This window comes from Saccostrea cucullata, unplaced genomic scaffold (assembly GCF_032062105.1).
Source record: "Saccostrea cucullata isolate Sc308-1 unplaced genomic scaffold, CSIRO_AGI_Scuc_v1 ctg1011, whole genome shotgun sequence".
NCBI classification, from domain to species: Eukaryota; Metazoa; Mollusca; class Bivalvia; order Ostreida; family Ostreidae; genus Saccostrea; species Saccostrea cuccullata.
The window spans coordinates 263,133-284,937 of NW_026931569.1; the positions used below are offsets into that span (position 1 = coordinate 263,133).

General features: G+C 36.4%; 1 protein-coding gene across 9 annotated transcripts in view; it reads right to left on the reverse strand.

The window, feature by feature from the left end:
• Nucleotides 1-9,661: 9,661 nt before the first annotated feature.
• Nucleotides 9,662-21,805, reverse strand: part of LOC134233012 (protein lev-9-like) — a 52,428-nt gene continuing 40,284 nt past the window's right edge. The window contains exons 3-14 of one of the 9 annotated variants that reach the window (XM_062715010.1): nt 21,328-21,365; nt 16,894-17,088; nt 16,424-16,624; nt 16,125-16,304; nt 15,676-15,864; nt 15,280-15,453; nt 14,921-15,094; nt 14,704-14,791; nt 11,616-11,707; nt 11,245-11,424; nt 10,771-10,956; nt 9,662-10,465 (exon numbers count right to left, since the gene is read on the reverse strand). In XM_062715010.1, the coding sequence (XP_062570994.1) occupies nt 10,176-10,465; nt 10,771-10,956; nt 11,245-11,424; nt 11,616-11,707; nt 14,704-14,791; nt 14,921-15,094; nt 15,280-15,453; nt 15,676-15,864; nt 16,125-16,304; nt 16,424-16,624; nt 16,894-17,088; nt 21,328-21,365 (1,987 nt within the window). In that variant the 3' untranslated portion in view covers nt 9,662-10,175. Of the gene's footprint in view, nt 10,466-10,770; nt 10,957-11,244; nt 11,425-11,615; nt 11,708-14,703; nt 14,792-14,920; nt 15,095-15,279; nt 15,454-15,675; nt 15,865-16,115; nt 16,305-16,423; nt 16,625-16,893; nt 17,089-17,933; nt 17,967-19,249; nt 19,262-21,327; nt 21,366-21,805 lie in introns of those variants that run through there. The other 8 variants (XM_062715006.1, XM_062715009.1, XM_062715014.1 and 5 more) reach the window with 8 other exon arrangements.

Sequence of the window (21,805 nt, forward strand, 5' to 3'; positions counted from 1 at the left end):
GGACTGAAATTCTTTTTAAAACGTTTTATTGATGTTTGATTTAATCTATGCCTTTTACAAATCTAAAGCATAATATAAAACATTTTATGAACCACTTAAAGATTTGGTGCATTCAGGGCAAAGTCAAGAACAGAACTTCAGACATCATGACACTATTAAAAAATCTTTAAATAACATTTAATTTGTATCGAAGGGCATGTCCAATAAATGTTGTAGATACATGTATATAAAACCACGCCCGATCCACAAAAGTGTTTCTCAGTTAATTCTTGTCTGTATTAGTTCAACCACTTCAAAATGTACCGACTGAATATTCAATCGACCTATCTTGTCTATTATTGAGTTTGCTAATTAGTCATCATAAAAAAAATCACACGTTTCCCGACCAATGTGTGTCATAATTAATACACTCAGTTAAATCATTGTCTCTTAATGAATAACGATTTACCTAAAAAAGTCACTAAACCCAAGTCAGAGCGACCTCCTAAAATGCACTGAATGTTTAGTTGCTGCAATTGCAGACAAACGTTCTTCCAGCTGTTTGAGTTATATTTTTCATTCAACTGAAAACTATTAAAATTTAACGTTTAAAATGTTTTTCTGAATTTTATTTTCTAGTCACGTGTTTGGAATGTCTTCCATCAACATGAAAGGTCGTACCACGTGTACTCTAAACAGCGAAAAGTCCTCAGGTGTTTTCTTTTTAGGCATTTTTACGGAAAGACAAATAGCATATGTTTATAATTCAATAATTATTAATTGCACTTTAAATCTTATTTTCTTTCTTAGAAACCTATTCTTTCGAGGCTGAAATCCTTCGCTCTTCATATAAAAAAAATTGCATTACACACAAACATAATGTATGAATTTATGACCTTGAACTTTGACCTTTTGACCTCAACATCAAGTCTTTCTTAGCCCATAGGAAGTTGTGATATGAAATTTTATTGCGAAGGCCAAAATGCTTCTCGAGATATCGCGCGAAAACGAAAGTGTTAAATCAGACTGAATTTATGACCGTTAACCTTTTGACCTCAAAATCAATAGGGGTCTTTCTTAGGCCACAAGGAAGTGTTATGTAAAATTTCATTGCAAAAGCTCAAAAAGCCTCTCGAGATATCGCGCGGAAACGAAATTTTGACAGACAGACAAAGAGACAGACAGACGGACGGACGAACAGACAGAAATTAATATACATGTATTCCACTTTCACACTTTCAGTAAAACTTAAAGTGGGGAGGGGGGATAAACCAACCCTAATTTTAAAACGATTTAGATGATTTTTAATTACTTTAACTAGTATCATTTCTTGTAAAGGTCATTGAGTGGGTTACGAAGTCAGAGAACTCGGAAACAACTACGTATTCTAACTGTCAGGTAATCCAGGTCACATAAATCACATACAGGGTACAACATTTCATTGTGTAACTGTGTAACATGGATAAAAGAGAGACAATCACGCATAATTTTAATGCTTTATTAGTTAAGAGTTACTTTCCTTGAGTATATAGAGGAGAGCATGGCTATTTAACAGCAACCTCAAGGAAGTGGGGGAGGGATTCCTCCCTATTTCTCTTGCCTATTCATACAGGAGTTGAAGCTGAATTACTGTTGCGCTCCATCAATATAAACACCTGGTACCGCTTTCTTTGATAGTCAAGGAATTTTTTGAAATCTCGTAGGAAAGCACCTGAATATATTCTGTAGATAGTGGGAGAAAAAAGCAGTCATATGTTACTTCAGTCATAACTAGTATTTTGACTAAGCCTCCTCTGTGTTCGGAACTGTTAGTTTCCCTCTATTCCGTCAAGCTGTTGTTTCCGAATCCTTCAATGATGGTATCCACTGATGTAAAGGTTTATTTTCTCTGCTCTTGTAGCAAATTGTGAGGCCTTGAGAATACTACTTAAACCCACCAAGACGATATATCCTGTACTTTGTATCAGCAGTAAATCCACGCGAGGACAAGATAAAGCATGTTCTGTGTCTCATCAGTAAATTCAATTGGATCAAAGAATAATCTCCAACGTACTTCATTCCTCCTTTCACTTGGTCTCTATGTACATCACGTACTTTACTCCTCCTTTCACTGGGTCTCTATGTACAACACGTACTTCACTCCTCCTTTCACTTGGTCTCTATGTACAGCACGTACTTTACTCCTCCTTTCACTGGGTCTCTATGTACAGCACGTACTTCACTCCTCCTTTCACTTGGTCTCTATGTACAGCACGTACTTCACTCCTCCTTTCACTGGGTCTCTATGTACAGCACGTACTTCACTCCTCCTTTCACTGGGTCTCTATGTACAACACGTACTTCACTCCTCCTTTCACTTGGTCTCTATGTACAGCACGTACTTCACTCCTCCTTTCACTTGGTCTCTATGTACAGCACGTACTTTACTCCTCCTTTCACTTGGTCTCTATGTACATCACGTACTTCACTCCTCCTTTCACTTGGTCTCTATGTACATCGCGTACTTCACTCCTTATTTCACTTGGTCTGTATGTACATCACGTAATTCACTCCTTATTTCACTTGGTCTCTATGTACAGCACGTACTTTACTCCTCCTTTCACTTGGTTTCTATGTACAGCACGTACTTCACTCCTCCTTTCACTGGGTCTCTATGTACAGCACGTACTTCACTCCTCCTTTCACTTGGTCTCTATGTACAGCACGTACTTCACTCCTCCTTTCACTGGGTCTCTATGTACAGCACGTACTTCACTCCTCCTTTCACTGGGTCTCTATGTACAGCACGTACTTCACTCCTCCTTTCACTGGGTCTCTATGTACAGCACGTACTTCACTCCTCCTTTCACTGGGTCTCTATGTACATCACGTACTTTACTCCTCCTTTCACTGGGTCTCTATGTACAGCACGTACTTCACTCCTTATTTCACTTGGTCTCTATGTACATCACGTACTTCACTCGTCCTTTCACTGGGTCTCTATGTACACCACTTACTTCACTCCTCCTTTCACTGGGTCTCTATGTACATCACGTACTTCACTTATACTTTGTCTTCATTGTTATCCTTGTTTTCACTAGTTCTATACTGAAACCTTTAATATTGCTCCTTTTGAAGCTGTATATCATCTTTCAGACCATATATGTTTTACATTCACTTGGCACTTTTTAGTCTACGTACATCCTCTCTATTTTGCTTTTGTTTATTTTCTTCTTTTCAAAATTCTCGTTTAAAGTCATCTTTTCGTAAGTTCGATGGTCGATACAATGACCTTGTCAGCAAAAACAATTTTTCATTCAGTCAAATGTTGACTGACGTTTTTCATACTAATTGTTACTCCGTTATTTACACACTGAATTGACGACGGACTTTTTCCCGATCATGACAAGGAGCACACTGCGGGTGTGACCGGTCGGCAGGGGATGCTCACTCCTCCATGGCACCTGTTCTCACCGCTGATGTTTAAGAGCTGCTCCTGTTTTGTATTGTTTTATGGACTTTTGATCTTGAATACTGTTCGTTATCTCCATATGTTTCATTACAACTGTTTCCTCTTGAGCTCCTTAACCTAACCACTTTACCTTCCTTTCCTTCTCTTTTGCTTGCTGAGGACTTTTATTTTATCTTTTCTATTTCATCCTGCAGCTTTGCTCCTCAGTCAGGACTTTCGTCTTACTTTCTCGATTAATTAAAATCCTGCAATGTTAATCCTCAGGGACTGTTTGTACGTGTATCTTATTGGTTTCATCCTTTATACAAATGCAGTCCTTTGGGGCTTTCGGTTTATCTTTCCAGTTTCATGACATCCGTACAGTTCAAAGCCTGCCTTTTAAAATACTGTACCCATGAACAAAGTCATTACCAAGTTGTTTCCCGAGCTCAAACCAATGATCACATCTACTCGGTGCTTCCTTTCACTACATAAATTCACATTAATAACCTTGTCATTTAGAGAAAACCCCACCTTTGTGTGGCATTTGAGAAGACTGATTTAACCTTGACCTATAGGTCGGGTATTCTGCTAAATCACCAGATCAAAGACACGCGGACCCAGCTAACCCATCAAATATTTATTTTGTCTACAGCTGCTGTGTGATTCAGTAATTGATTTATTTTTGTGGACATTTTAATAACGATGTCAGATAAGGGCCTTCAAGTCAAGCCTGTAATTTCCAATACTCAGTATCTATTATTAACACATATCTTAATAGCAAACAAGTTCAGAAACCAACGTCTGAACTAAATGCCCTACATTGATTTAAAAATAGATGTGGTAGACTTTTTTTTACATAATGGATCACCTGTTTTTGCAATACGTTCTATTTTTAGAACTCCTTCGAGATAAACTTAGAGTGTCCTTCTCAACATTAAATGTCAATCATCATTCACGGTGACCACACTCTTCATATGTTAAGCTCTAGTACCTTTCAGGCTTGTACCAGTTGAAAACGATTTCACTGAAGTTGGATGGTGGTAGGGAGGGGGAAGGGGGTTTTGCACAATCAGAGATTTTCAGTTCAAGGGTACTCCTAAGCACTGACAAGGTAAAATGGCTATTCAACTTTTTTTCTAAGAGGGCAAATGCACGAAGTCGTAATTTTATAAAATTATACAGACTGTATTGCAGAATTAACCTAATAGGGACACGCCTTCACGTGCCTCTCTTCCCGGCTTGTACATATGACATTAGAGCGGGAAAGGTATGTGTGTCAGTTCCTTGTTGTATTTTTTTCCTGACAAATTGCGTTGTGTTTTAAGCGATTCTTGGAATTTGTGAAAGACCACAAGGAAAAGATCTAGCAAGTTAAAAAACAAGTCACATTATGTGCAGACCACAGGACATTAATCAGCTTAAAGGACCTAATATCAACACTGTCCATAAAGCTTCCGCATTAAGTTTTAAGGACGCTCTATCCACTAATGAAAATGTTTGGATATTGAGGATATTATGTAATGATATAGTATATAAAGTGGTTTTTTAATAGGGTTCCATCCATTTCCCCCAATTAAGAAAAGTTTACTATGATTAGACAAAGAAAAGGAACAGTGCATATAAATAAGGTATTTGACTCCTTAATGAAATTTCAAGTGTGCTTTAATTGAACATGAACTGAGTAATAAATTGTGAATTAAAAAAAAAAGTCAAATAAAATTCACGTTCAATATCCAGTCAAACAACACTTTGGAAGCAGAGCAAACTCTGATCTCTAGAGCATCAGAGGTGAGAATCAGATGTCATGGAGGAGTAAGCATCCCCTGTCGACCGGTCACGGCCGTTATGAGTTCGTTATGTTGGGGCGAACAGACAAATTAATAATCAATTCAGTGTGTATATAATGGTTAACAAGCAGTATGAAAAAAGTCAGTCAACATTTGACACAATGAAAAAAATTATTTGATGACAAGGTCATAGTATCGACCCTATTAAGTACCTACGAAATGATGAATTTAGACGAGATTGTTGATATTTTTTGTGTCAACAATATCTCAACAGCTTGCCTTTCCTTGGAAATTGCTCGTATGTAGAGCATGCTCTTGCGCGTCGAATCCAGTGGGAGACATTTTAAAACTCTCCAGATCCAGGCACTAACAATATATTGCTAAACAAGTAAGAAGAAAGGTCTCTACTTTCGTGGCTTCTATATAGGAGTACAATGATCCAAATCCATTTATTTCAAAACTCTGTACTCTTGTGGGTCATGTAAAGTCAACACAACCTTCTCTGCTCCTATACTCGATATTAGGTCATCTACATAAATATTTTTCTCTCTTCTCGTAGTAGATTTTTTTAGATTATCTTTTGCAATCTATATACATGTATACAATCGGTACAAGGGTGTTAACTTTTTTGAATCCCATAAAGTTAATTAAGAACAGGATTAGAAATGAACTATTATTCAAAAGCTGTTTTCCTCCCGTAGAAGATAATTTGAATCTATTATGATGATGGGAAATAATCTGGCCTTCTTTAAAATGTGAAATTCATGTTTCTTGAATTCATATAGCACAATGACATCATTTTGGTAATTAACTAAATCGGTTAAACTTCAAACTGAAAACGAAGCGCATTTTCTTTGCCTAATTATGCATTTTAAGATGACTGTTTGGCATATCACACAATTAAACTTTTTAAAAACCTGGTCACATAATTTTCTTCGTGTAATGACTAACTCCTTAACCAATGCTTGTTTCACAAGAAAAATTCTGACAATTTGAACTTTACCTAATTCTTGACGAATATGAAACCAAATTCAAAGTACACATTACTTTCCTGTCAAACAATTCCGTATACCTTGCAAATTTTAACAAAACTGGATTGTTAAATTCAGGACTGGGGACAGTAAAAAATAACTAACAAATGATCAAACATTTGTTTGTTGTTTGTTGTTGTTGTTGTTGTTATTATTATTATTTTTTTTGTAGAGTTGTATTTGTTTTTAAATCAGGTGATGTTCGTTAGATTTGCTTTTTTGGTGAAATTGCAACTTTTTATTTCATGCAGTATCTGGCCCATTTAAAGTCTTGATTGCTTGCGTCTTAAATAGACCCAGGCTCTCAAAAATGTTAAAAGGTTTTGTTAGTTCATTAAAATTTACGTGCCTTCGTTTTAGATCGGAAATTACACAGATATCAATGTAATAAAATATTTAGTTTTGTGAAGAACACACGGAGGTCCTTGTCAGATATATGCGATAGATAAAGTCTTAGAATAGACGAATAATCCTACCTAATTTGTCTAAGATGATAGGAGAATAGGTGAAATTCTCCAAACACACAGATCTTTGGTAATTGTGGTTAATTAGCTTCTGTGACTAAAAAAAGCAACCAGGAGGGATGGACTCATCAGTGTGTTTTATAGTTCTAAAATTAATGATTTTATTTTTTTTTTAATGAAGAAAAATATCCTTTTTTCATTACGAGTGCTAGATCATTGTATCAACAGTAATTATCTTAAGATTGGGAAATAAAGGATGAATTTAGTTCAAAGTCAACTCTTGTTTTAATGAAATACTCGCTTTGTATGCAATTTATGGAGAATCAAAAAGTCCATTAAAAATACAAATGTAAAGCAGAGCACACGCGATCGTCTACAACACTGAGGTGGGAATAAGCATCCCCTCCCAACCGCTTTAATTTATCATTGAAATAGTTGTGTATAAAGTTGAAAAGTCTTAAGGTAGTCCGATCCTCAGATTTATAAAATTAGCGGCTAAGTAATCAAAAATACTCATAAAAGTATCTCTGATTCCACAAAGTTATGTAAATTTATCCACAGTATTTCTTTAAAGTTAAAGATTAAAGTTAATCATGTTATATAGGGAAAATTGTCAAATCTCAAATATTTTTTGCAGAAAAAGCAAATTGGAATATCAGCAATGCATTTTCTAATTGCAAATTGATCAACAAATATATTTTAGGTTAAAAAATGATAGGTATCCAGGCATTCAGAGAAATTGTCATGGTTTTATACTTATTTGGTATTTTTTGTCTTTTATTTCTTTTTCTATAATACATAGCTTTTGCTATCATTGCAAGACACCACAAATCACTTCTTATTTCATATCATGCTAATAAGCTTTGGTATCAGGCTGGATTCAAGAAAATCTTATTTCTCTTAAACTGTATCATTTTTTTCCTTTTATAGGGTACAAATGTCAACTTTTATAAGACAATTTCTAAGACTTCCAAAAACCTTGAATAATATAAAGATGAATAAAATGAAAATTGTTGCATGAAAAAGAAAAATTTTCAAGCTTCATTTTGATGCATTTCAAATTAAATATTAATTTTTGGAGTTATCCTTCCTGGCTGAGGATCGGATATCCTTATAAGTTTTTATGTTTTGAGTTTGGTAAAATTTTGGATTGCATTTTTTCCAAAAGTTCTTTGGAATTTTAAAGTATCCAGATCTGATTTACACCACATCTAAATATAGTGTTGCACAGTACTCCTGCAGTTTATCCTTTACTGCTGTGTCTATGTTAGTGAGTTCTAAAGAAGAAGGCTTGTTAGAACATTTACTTGAACCGTTATACATTTTTGTTTGTAAGGATTGTATCTGAGAAAACCAGATGTTCATTAATATTGTGATTATGTTCTTTTTATCATTATTGATAAAAGCAATTACTCACTAACAGCTGAAAAAGCAGGAATTACCACTGTTTTTGTAAGCACAATGTTTTAAATGTATTGTAGAGGAAATGGGTTGTAATTCTGCAAGTGGTAGTCCAACTTTTACTCATACCTCCCTAGTTCATGAGAGAATTCTTCAAAATTACGTCATGCAGTTTTAAAAACTGTTTGATATTCCAATCAATAAAATGATATTTGAATTACCATACCTATATTGGTTTCTTTAAGTTTCATTCTTGACTGATCACTAAAATGTGAAGGGAAGGAGAAACTTCAGGAGTATTGTGCAACAATATATTCGAGAAGTTGTGTAAATCAGATGTGGATACTCTAGAAGTTATAGAAAATTTGAAATACTAGTACTTAAATGTTACTAAAATCAATAACATCAAAACGTTCTATAGGTGTTTATGGTCTCTGATCTCCAACAAAATTGTTAATTTTTATTTCATGTTATATTGATTTGAAATTTTGACTTAAGTCAATTCTTAATTTAAATTTCAAATCAACATAACATAAAATAAAAATTAACAATTTTGTTTCATACTTTATATTTTACTTGAAAAAGACGTTAAAGGCACTCAACAACCAAACTCTATGATAAACGTGATGCCTTTCATTTTTCTGTCGTCAACTTCCCTTATGCAGCAATATCCCTTCATCACTTGCATACGGAGTTTATATATCTCAGTTGATTCGATACGAAGAGCATGCTCTACGTATGAACAATTTCTAAAACGAGAAAATTATTTACAAACAAGTTGATGAAAAAATTAGAATATCAACAGTCTCTTTTAAAATCATGATTTCGTAGATTCAATGGTCAATACAATGACCTTGTCAGCAAATACGATTTATCATTGAGTCAAATGGTTATTAACGTTTTTATACCAATTGTTAGACCATTATAAAAACACACTGAATTGTCCACGGATTTTCGCGTCATTTCCAGATTATAACAAAGAAAGCACGGGGCGTGTGACCGGTCTACAGGGGATGCTCACTCCTCTATGACACCTGATCACACCTCTGATGTTTTGGAGGTCCATGTTTGCTCTGCCCTCATTTTGTATTGTTTTATGGACTTTTGATCTTGAATACTGTTCGTTACCTCCATATATTTTCTTTTGATATACTAATGCTAATTTTTTTTCACATGAATGCCAAGCCCTTAAAACGATGCCCAATTCATTTTTTTTATTAACCATTTGTTCTGTACTTGTGTGCTTATTGACTTACTTCAGCATGAATGTATTTTAACATTCACAGAATATAATACACATACATGTATTTCGTTGTAGTGGATTTAATCCGTTATGCTTATTAGTATAATTATGCATAAATTAAAAAAAATTCTTTGCAGCGACATTCGAAGTTCATGTGAATGTCATTTTATACATAATATACAGAAAATTCTACTACAAGAACAAAGTTTGTTTTTTTTTTGTAAATTTTTGTTTTTCATGAAAGACACCAAACCTATGATCTGAGTGTAGTTTTTTATTTATTTCAAATATAACAGACAAAAACATGAAAGTAGATACACGAAGAAAAGTAAGTTTTTTAACCGTTTTCCAGGACAGATTGAAATTTTTTTTATGCAGAAAAAGTAAGATAAAAACATTTGAAAAAATAAAAACGTTCGCCAAATAATACATAAATGATTTTATGTAAAAAAAAAAAAAATTAAAAACACATTTAACTCTATATTAAAAATCTAAAGATAAAAAACCCAAAAGTAAATCAAAATAATAAACTCTATATATCTACCCTGAAACAAACAAAACTATTTTTTTCTTGATCACTTAGTACAACGTTAACATAGTTTCCTTAGCTACGTTACAAAACCATTTCAATCTTTATTAATTTACAAGAAACATTGTAAATGTAAAATATATTCAAGCGTTAAAATGTTACTGTTTCCTTTTGATTAATGTGTGATAAAAAGAATGAGAGATGATAAGGTTATAATGACAGAGATTAAAACTGCACGAAGACACTTTTTGGAAAGGCACTGAAATGAATCTGTTCCATAACGCCTTGACAGATTATGATTTCATTTCTCAGGGCTCGTAGAAGTTCTTGTCTGGTCGGGGGGTCCACAGACGGGGTAGGGGGAGGTACTGTTGCGGCTTACAATGCGAACCTGCGTCCCCTAGCGGGGGGATCCACTCTCCATTGATACAGGTGGCGCCACTGGCTCCGTTAACCACATATCCGGGGTCACATTGAAATTCCAGTCTCTGACCGTGCTTTATCGTTGTTACGTATGGAGGGAAGTTGAACCGAAGATTTTGTGGTTCCTTTTTGATGATTTTTCCATTTGATATTGTCCGGGGATTTGGACAAAAAACTGCAAAAGAGGAATACGATAAAAAAAAAATACTACCCTCACAATGAATAAAGTAAAGATTCGTGAGTGCTTCAGGTGATACTTTTAATTAGAGTAAAAAAAAGAAGTGAAAATTTTACACAGGAATAGCTTTTAGAGTATTAGCTAAGAAAGATAACTTTTAATTTGCTGTATGAGATTTCATATGTCTTTATTAGAAATGTGCCTATAAAATAATTTCATAATTAGCTAAGGGAAAAGAAAAACCAAATGTTAATATATAAATTTAAACTAATCTTAAAAAGAAAACAAAGATGAAATCTCACATTCGTCGCATCTTGGATTACCACCGGTCCATTTTCCTTTGTCACAAATAAGAAAGGGAGAATCCTGGTTCATCTCTCTCAGTATAAATCCATTATTGCAAATGTAACGCGCCCTGCGCCCATGCTCCTGACCAATGAAAAGTCGTATGCCATTCTGTACATGGGGTGGGGGCGATGGACAAGGAGCTGTTAATATCATTATCATCAACTTCATAAAGGTATATCAATTTTTTTTAACTTGTGTTATTCACACACTGTTTCAGTATAATAATCAAACATACACAGATGTAATATTACAAAAATGCTTATTATCCATTTTTCATGTGGTAAGAGAATAAATCTAATTGCATGGTTAATTCCTTGATTTCAAAGGAGAAGGCTTATGTAAAGTTATGGGTATAAGAAATTTAAAATATCATTGAAACAAAAAAAATTATGCGGATTATGCCTTTGTAAGTACTGAAGGTGTATTACCTGGAACGCATTTAGGGGTGCTAGGGGTAAAGGTTCCGTTATAACACGTCACAATGCGTGACTTTATTGGGACCAGTCCATTTTTACAGTTGTACTCAAAGGTGCTCCCGTGGTTAATCCATGTTCCTATGGGATAACCCTGAACTTCTGCATTCTCGATGTTTGGAATCGAACACTGACCTAAAAAATAGGTTTGTTAACGAACTGAACAAATTAAAAAGATTAGAGTTTTCTCTTCTTAATCTAGTTAAATTTTTTTTTTAGATATGCTTATGGATATTTTTAAATCAGAAAGAAAAAAATACTTTGAAAAAGCTTAAGTTGAAGAAAAAATGATGTGACTAAAAGTACTTCCACAGAAAGGTACTCACCCCAACAGGTCGGCGGTGCATTCGACCATTGTCCATTACTCAAACACTTCGTCTCAAAGTACGGACCATCAAAAGTTGTTCTAACGACACAACTAAAATAGACACAGTATCAGATACAGTCCTCATCATACAACACTAAAAATAATATCAAATAACGTCGACAATATTCAACTAAATCAAACCATAATATGACCCTTACGATAAATATAAAAAAATATCAGAATTATATTCAAAGTGTTCACTACAAGAAATAATCGAATATTACCACATGATACGTGGTAGCTGATCTAACCTGATGTTTTTAGAGGTTCATGTTTGCTCTGCTTCCAGTTTGTATGTTTTAATACTTAGAGTTTGCTTTCCGTTCGTTATTTTCTTATTTATCATACATTTTAAGCAGACGCATCAAAGATGATTCTACACCAATACTTTCTTCGAAAGAATAATCAAATACATTGTATAATCTTTACGAGTAAGAAAAAGTATCTTTATTTTAGTCCTCAAAACCAGAAACATGGATAGTTTTCCAGATATGGAAAGGATTAAAATATCAAACAGCGTTCGATCTAAAAATAATCTACAAACTACACAAGGCATAAACCATGAACCCTCAGAAACTCAAAAGGTGGGCCAGGTACGTAGGAGTAACCATTCCCGTTGACCGTTCACACCCGCCGTGAGTCCATTATATTGATCAAGTAGATGAAACCTTCTGATGTAAAATTTACTATGAACATCTGGTATAAAACACATGAGACAAAATACGACTCCATGATCTTGGTTAGTTAAAAATTATCGAAGGAAGTCTTTATAACGTCTATAAAATTTATCGTACTAAGAGCATGCATGCTCTGGAACAGTATTTGGAGATGTCTACACCATATGCAAATGATAACGAAACATAACTACATAAACAAGAATTGAAAAGTTGACATTGGAGAAGTGAACTCAGAACAATAAAGTAATAATTTGACCCCTTTCGTCTGTAAAACACAGGTGTAACATACTGTGGTGTCTCTTCTTCCAAGTTCACATGGATATATTGAACCAACATGAATGGAAGTTTTTTTTTATGTAAGTTGATAAATCGTCTTCGATATGTCCGAATAACGATTTGAAGGCACAACCTATTTCTTCTTTTCATGACGAAGTTTATGAATAATTTCTGCCGCATAAGAAAACAAGAAATATCATCTAGTAAGGGAAGCACAATTAGTGCACAACGGAATTCAAACAGTTTGCCGAGTGACCTGCTCTCCATAAAACACATAACTGTTGTCAATAAGAAATTTAAGCATCCTTTTAATATCAACTTCGGTGTGTATTTGTGTACTTTAATAACATGTGTTAAGAACAATGTGAAAATTTCCAACTTCCATATTTATTGAAGAATGTCTCAATGTACTCAATGAAGTTTCTTGTTTAACTCATGAAGCTTCTCTTTTAAAGTCAAGAAAAAATAGGGGCTTATGATGACAATTGCTGAAAACGGCAATGTGTCTTTACTTGTAAAGAGATTTGTCAAGTTTAGGAATCCAGTAAATGTAGTGTAGATAATAAGTCCTTTTGTTGACTGAAATGTTAAAAGATTTAAACAACTTATTCTGATTTTGATGACACCTGATCCCACGTCTGATGTTTTGGAGGTCCGTGTTTGCTCTACTCCTGTTTTATATTGTTTAATGGACTTTGGTCTTGAATACTGATTCGTTATCTCCGTATGTTTCATTTGAAGAAATTAATTCTAAGGATTCTAAGTTCACTGTATGTATACGTTGGATTTCCAGACGTAAAATAGAACTAAGTTTTTCTAAAATACAGTTATAATATTGCGAACAAAATTTTTAATTTTTTTTCCTGCCAGATCAATAACATTTGTTCATGTAGTGTAGTCTTTTTAATTTCTTTATCATATTTGTGTACTGCTTGGATATTTTTGAAGTAACTAAATTTTTGTGTTATCTTCACGAACAAACGACATCTATATCAAACTTAACCCACATATCACTTATATATAGACTCCACAGTCTCCTCAAAACAAAACAAAGCAAAACAATGTGTCTTCAAAACTGAAGCATCATCGAATGTGGACTTTAGAATACAAAACCAGAAACATCACATAAAATTCTAAAACAGAAACAGTATAACATATTGCCCTCAAAATATACAAATAGAAAACATAACTTATTCTTAGAATGCTAAATAGTATCACAAGAAGCCTTCACAACCACAATCACTTGGGGTATGGAATCCCCCCCCTTTTTTTTCACTTTTTCTATTTTTAATCCGAGTTCGAGTCACCTTTTCCCTATTTTTCTATTCTAATATGCACTATATGTTATCAATACTGAAACTCTTTTGTCTATACAAGCTGTTTTAATGGAAAGGGGGTGGGGGTGGGGTCCATACCCCAAGTGCCTGTGTTCACAACATACAAAATATAAATAATATCAACTTCAATCACTCGATATAAACACCATCGTGCGTAAGCACCTGTTCTTAACAGAAAATTAATGAAAGATACATTACACAAACACTATCGAACATTGTCCCTGCTAAAAAAGACAAGAAGCTCACGGTCGACAGGGGATCATTACTCCTTCATGTTAACTGAATCCACTTCTGATGTCTTCAGAAGTCCTTGTTTGATCTGCTCCCAATTTGTAGTGTTTTAATGCGCTTAAAGCTCGAATGTTCTTCGATATCTCCATTTTTAGGAAAGTTACATTTCACATATAAACACTATCGTAGACTGTTTTCTCAAAAGACGGGCAGATTTTTTTCAATGATTCTGCTTTGTATTTTTCACAAATGATAAAAATCTGTAGAGCCATGATCTTTTTATTTCAAAAGTAGTAGAGGTTGAAAATTTTGATAATCTATTTATATTAGTTTTACACCTTAATTTAATGGAAATAACTCATATATTCTATCCATACCAATATGTTCTAAGGAAACTAAGTTCTCTTCAGAAACTCTCTTTGTGAGTTCTCTCAGTTTATTTGCAGTAAAGCATGACCTGGTACTCAAAGTGATAATGTTTCTTCATTGACATAAATTAATTGATCATTCAGCTATCCATGTTTACCTGAAAAATAATGTAGATCCAAGTGTTGTCTTTTCTCCTAAAACGTAACCATTCCAAAAGTTCTTCGGCCAACCACAGTCAATTTCTGCTTTAGAGACAAGAAAAGAATTCAGTTGATCATCTGATATAACTCTTTTGCAAATATTCTTCATATGAAATATAACCCATTTGCCTCCTACTTTTATTAAATTTTGATCCGGGGATTTTGATCACATACCTGTACAGCTGACGTCATTTCCGCTCCATTCCCCGTTTTCCATACAGCGTCTTTCAATGGAGCCCTCAAGCTGTAAACCTGCGTCACACTCAAACCGAAGGACGGTGCCAAAAGCGTTTCCGGAACCCCGTATTCTCCCACCCTCGGGGAACTTAAGGATTGGACAGTCGATTGCTAAAGTAAAGCAAAAAAGGGCACATATTCTAAGATATCTTCAGACTAAATAAAACTCCATAAAAATCTTTGATGTTTTTCAGAATTAAGAAAGAACAGATTGGTTAATTCATAGGTAGGAGGCAATATGGGTTACAGAACAGGGAGTCAAGGAAGTTGGATTTAACATCTTGCCTATCACTTACCCACACAGCTTGGGGACTCGGAGGACCACTGGCCGTTTGCTTGACACGTTGAAGTCTCATTCCCTATCAGTCTGTAGCCTTCCCGACACACAAACCTGACGGAGTGAGGGTAGGTAAAGTCTATTCCCTCGATATGACCATTCTCTACTGTATAGGGAAATCCACACTCAACCGCTAAAATGAAATAGATCTTTAAGACTTTATATTCATGTATGATAGTAAGCCATATTTGTCAAGGATGTTATATGGTTTTTCATGCATAATTCAGGGTTAAAATTTTGAATTTAATTTTAAAGAGATTAAATTAATATTTAGAATGCTAATAATGATAAGTTGAATATACTTCCAAGCCATATGGTAACAATTATCTGCTGTGGAACTTTAAGGGATACTCACGTTTACAGGACATTCGTGGCCCCTCCCACCTCTCTCCCCGCTCACACACCGCGCGGCTGTTGGCGTACCGATCTGTCAGCATGAATCCCTCCTGACACCGGTACTGGATCTGAGTCCCCACAGGGAACCTCTCTATCTCACCAGAGTCATGGAAAGCTCTCTCAACATACGGCGGGCGGCCACAGGTTTCTTCATGTTTCATAAGCAATTAGAAAAATCATTGCTTTCAATATTTATTTTGGCAGTGAGATACACGTAGTTGCACACAAATAATGTAATATGTAAAATTATGTACCTTTAATTTCCATACAATTAAGATACTGTGCATGTGTTTAAAGAATGTTCATTGACATAATATTAAAATTTTCACATCCATGAAATCTAATCAATAAAAATCAAGCCAAGATAGGTTAAAGTAGAAATCCACAAAAATAGCTCACCACTCCCACCTTTTTCACATCGAGGCTCGTCTCCCTCCCACGTGCTGTCTGATTGACAGGTGCGTTCTGACCTTCCGGTGAGATAAAAGCCCGGATTACAGAAGTACTGGACTTTTGAGTTGACTCCAGTAGAGGCGGGAATGATGATTCCCCCGTTAAGCGGCTCTGGAGGTTTAGGGCATCCAGCAGCTGATGAAGTAGGAAAAGGGCCGAAATCATAGTTTTTACATCCCAATATTGATTTAAAACATCAATGTGAATAGCCATAAAAATGTGTATGCTTAAATTTAAGCATAAAAACGACCTACCTTGACAGGTCATTTTTGGTCCAACCCACTCCCCACCCACAATACACCAGGCTCTTTCCACGTTATCTGGGTTTTTCCTGTAGTCCTTGTTACAGGAGTACTGCAGCATAGTTCCTGAGGGATACCTCTCCCCCGGGCCGAGTTCTCTGCCATTATGTGTGGCAAAGTCTATTTTTGGTGGGGACCCACATCCTTCTTTGTCTTTATAAACATGGATGTTAAAATAAGAACTACTTTAGGAGAATGCCATTAAAAATGTTAAAAATCAAAATAACATTAAAAATCAAACCAAACGTCCAGGAACATTAAATTCATGTTCCATTGTCTGTAGAAGTTTTTACGCCGGCTTCCATAATCACATTATTAAATTATCACTACACCTTCAAAGATGTTTTATCATAGCTCGTAAACCTTGTCTTTCAGAGGGTTAATATTCTGTTGCATTTTGGGGGTCTGTAATATACACCTACCGCTCCCTTTGGATAAGACACATTTAGGGGCCTCTCCTCCCCACTTTTCGTCTCCCTGACACACCCGGTCCTTTTGACCCTGAATCTCGTATCCCCAGTCACATTCATAAGTAGCGATCCCTCCGAACATATTCTGGGGATTGATGTCCACCCGGCCATTGGGAATTGTCTTCTCCAACTTCTCACATCTGTGATCTGTAAAAAATTATCGTAAAAGTATTTTCTGTGCTTTTTTCCCTATACTAATGTAAAATAAAAGAAGTGGAGCTTCTAGGAGTGACTCGCAAAGTGAAGAATTCTATCGTCAGTATAAAGAAAAGACTAGCGGTAAAACAATAACTTTCAGAATGATATATTTTTATTTATATCCATTTGTTAAAAGATTTCAAACAACCATCATAATGGTACTGTGACCTTGAGGTGTTAGTTTATAGCTTTCCATTAAAAATACAAATTTCCTGCAGAACCCAAAAGAAGTTATCTCCAAAAAGTTCCATTAATAGTTGGGGTATATTACTTTGCAGTTAGAGGATATTAACTCCTCCGAAGCTCCAAATCCTGTCTAGATTTCCGGGAATCCGTAAAATATGCCCTTTTTATAAATGAGTGCTGTAAATATATTTTTTGTTTTTGAAATCTATGTCTGTTCGTTATCTTTACCTTTTAGTTGCATAGAAACCAAGAAATATGGAACGAATAGAGGATGTTTACCGGCATCGCCCACCGTATGAAGACTGCTTTACAAATATCACGCGCGCGCGTAACCCAGTTGTATAGAACGTTTGTTTTAGAGTCTGTATGAGGCCGTAGAATTCGAGGTCCCGTGTCGCAGTAGGTGCTGGCATAAGAGTGAAATTTTCTCGAAGGGACGTTCAACAAACCAACAGAGAAGGCTTTAAGAAATAAATTACAGGGCACGAAGGTGACTAGCTATCCAGATTAGGAAGGTGTCCGAACCATAAATATATAACATATATTTGTAATAAATTCATTAACAATCCTGTATCAGAAGGTGGTAGTGTAAAACACTCTACACCTACTCTGATTGATACAGCTATATCCACAGTCCCCATCACACCTCTGTAAAACACTCTACACCTACTCTGATTGATACAGCTATATCCACAGTCCCCTCCCCATCACACCTGTGTAAAACACTCTACACCTACTCTGATTGATACAGCTATATCCAGTCCCCATCACACCTGTGTAAAACACTCTACACCTACTCTGATTGATACAGCTATATCCACAGTCTCATCACACCTGTGTAAAACACTATACACCTACTCTGATTGATACAGCTATATCCACAGTCTCATCACACCTGTGTAAAACACTATACACCTACTCTGATTGATACAGCTATATCCACAGTCCCCTCCCCATCACACCTGTGTAAAACACTCTACACCTACTCTGATTGATACAGCTATATCCAGTCCCCATCACACCTGTGTAAAACACTCTACACCTACTCTGATTGATACAGCTATATCCACAGTCTCATCACACCTGTATAAAACACTCTACACCTACTCTGATTGATACAGCTATATCCACAGTCTCATCACACCTGTGTAAAACACTATACACCTACTCTGATTGATACAGCTATATCCACAGTCTCATCACACCTGTGTAAAACACTCTACACCTACTCTGATTGATACAGCTATATCCAGTCCCCATCACACCTGTGTAAAACACTCTACACCTACTCTGATTGATACAGCTATATCCACAGTCCCCATCACACCTGTGTAAAACACTCTACACCTACTCTGATTGATACAGCTATATCCACAGTCCCCTCCCCATCACACCTGTATAAAACAATCTACACCTACTCTGATTGATACAGCTATATCCACAGTCCCCGTCACACCTGTGTAAAACACTCTACACCTACTCTGATTGATACAGCTATATCCACAGTCCCCATCACACCTGTGTAAAACACTCTACACCTACTCTGATTGATACAGCTATATCCACAGTCCCCTCCCCGTCACACCTGTGTAAAACACTCTACATCTACTCTGATTGATACAGCTATATCCACAGTCTCCATCACACCTGTGTAAAACACTCTACACCTACTCTGATTGATACAGCTATATCTATAGTCCCCATCACACCTGTATAAAACACTCTACACCCACTCTGATTGATACAGCTATATCCACAGTCCCCTCCCCATCACACCTGTATAAAACAATCTACACCTACTCTGATTGATACAGCTATATGCACAGTCCCCGTCACACCTGTGTAAAACACTCTACACCTACTCTGATTGATACAGATATATCCACAGTCCCCATCACACCTGTGTAAAACACTCTACACCTACTCTGATTGATACAGCTACATCCACAGTCCCCTCCCCGTCACACCTGTGTAAAACACTCTACATCTACTCTGATTGATAGAGCTATATCCACAGTCTCATCACACCTGTATAAAACACTACACCTACTCTGATTGATAAAGATATATCCACAGTCCCCATCACACCTGTGTAAAACACTCTACACTTACTCTGATTGATACAACTATATCTATAGTCCCCATCACACCTGTATAAAGCACTCTACACCTACTCTGATTGATACAGCTATATCCAGTCCCCATCACACCTGTGTAAAACTCTACACCTACCCTGATTGATACAGCTATATCCACAGTCTCACCACACCTGTATAAAACACTCTACACCTACTCTGATTGATACAGCTATATCCACAGTCCCCATCACACCTGTGTAAAACACTCTACACCTACTCTGATTGATACAGCTATATCCACAGTCACCATCACACCTGTGTAAAACCCTCTACACCTACTCTGATTGATACAGCTATATCCAGTCCCCATCACACCTGTATAAAACACTCTACACCTACTCTGATTGATACAGCTATATCCACAGTCCCCTCCCCATCACACCTGTGTAAAACACTCTACACCTACTCTGATTGATAGAGCTATATTCACAGTCCCCTCCCCATCACACCTGTGTAAAACACTACACATACTGTGATTGATACAGCTATATCCACAGTCCCCTCCCCATCACACCTGTATAAAACAATCTACACCTACTCTGATTGATACAGCTATATCCACAATCACACCTGTGTAAAACACTCTACACCTACTCTGATTCATACAGATATATCCACAGTCCCCATCACACCTGTGTAAAACACTCTACACCTACTCTGATTGATACAGCTATATCCACAGTCCCCTCCCCGTCACACTTGTGTAAAACACTCTACATCTACTCTGATTGATACAGCTATATCCACAGTCTTCATCACACCTGTGTAAAACACTCTACACCTACTCTGATTGATACAGCTATATCTATAGTCCCCATCACACCTGTATAAAACACTCTACACCTACTCTGATTGATACAGCTATATCCACAGTCCCCATCACACCTGTGTAAAACACTCTACACCTACTCTGATTGATACAGCTATATCCACAGTCCCCTCCCCGTGACACCTGTGTAAAACACTCTACACCTACTCTGATTGAACAGCTATATCCACAGTCTAATCACACCTGTATAAAACACTCTACACCTACTCTGATTGATACAGCTATATCCACAGTCTCATCACACCTGTATAAAACACTCTACACCTACTCTGATTGATAGAGCTATATCCACAGTCCCTTCCCCATCACACCTGTGTAAAACACTACACATACTGTGATTGATACAGCTATATCCACAGTCCCCTCCCCATCACACCTGTATAAAACAATCTACACCTACTCTGATTGATACAGCTATATCCACAGTCCCCGTCACACCTGTGTAAAACACTCTACACCTACTCTGATTGATACAGCTATATCCACAGTCCCCATCACACCTGTGTAAAACACTCTACACCTACTCTGATTGATACAGCTATATCCACAGTCCCCTCCCCGTCACACCTGTGTAAAACACTCTACATCTACTCTGATTGATACAGCTATATCCACAGTCTCCATCACACCTGTGTAAAACACTCTACACCTACTCTGATTGATACAGCTATATCTATAGTCCCCATCACACCTGTATAAAACACTCTACACCTACTCTGATTGATACAGCTATATCCACAGTCCCCTCCCCATCACACCTGTATAAAACAATCTACACCTACTCTGATTGATACAGCTATATCCACAGTCCCCGTCACACCTGTGTAAAACACTCTACACCTACTCTGATTGATACAGCTATATCCACAGTCCCCTCCCCGTCACACCTGTGCAAAACACTCTACATCTACTCTGATTGATACAGCTATATCCACAGTCTCCATCACATCTGTGTAAAACACTCTACACCTACTCTGACTGATACAGCTATATCTATAGTCCCCATCACACCTGTATAAAACGCTCTACACCTACTCTGATTGATACAGCTATATCCACAGTCCCCATCACACCTGTGTAAAACACTCTACACCTACTCTGATTGATACAGCTATATCCACAGTCCCCTCCCCGTCACACCTGTGTAAAACACTCTACACCTACTCTGATTGAACAGCTATATCCAGTCCCCATCACACCTGTGTAAAACACTCTACACCTACCCTGATTGATACAGCTATATCCACAATCTCACCACACCTGTATAAAACACTCTACACCTACTCTGATTGATAGAGCTATATCCACAGTCTCATCACACCTGTGTAAAACACTCTACACCTACTCTGATTGATACAGCTATATCCACAGTCACCATCACACCTGTGTAAAACACTCTACACCTACTCTGATTGATACAGCTATATCCACAGTCCCAATCACACCTGTATAAAACACTCTACACCTACTCTGATTGATACAGCTATATCCACAGTCTCATCACACCTGTGTA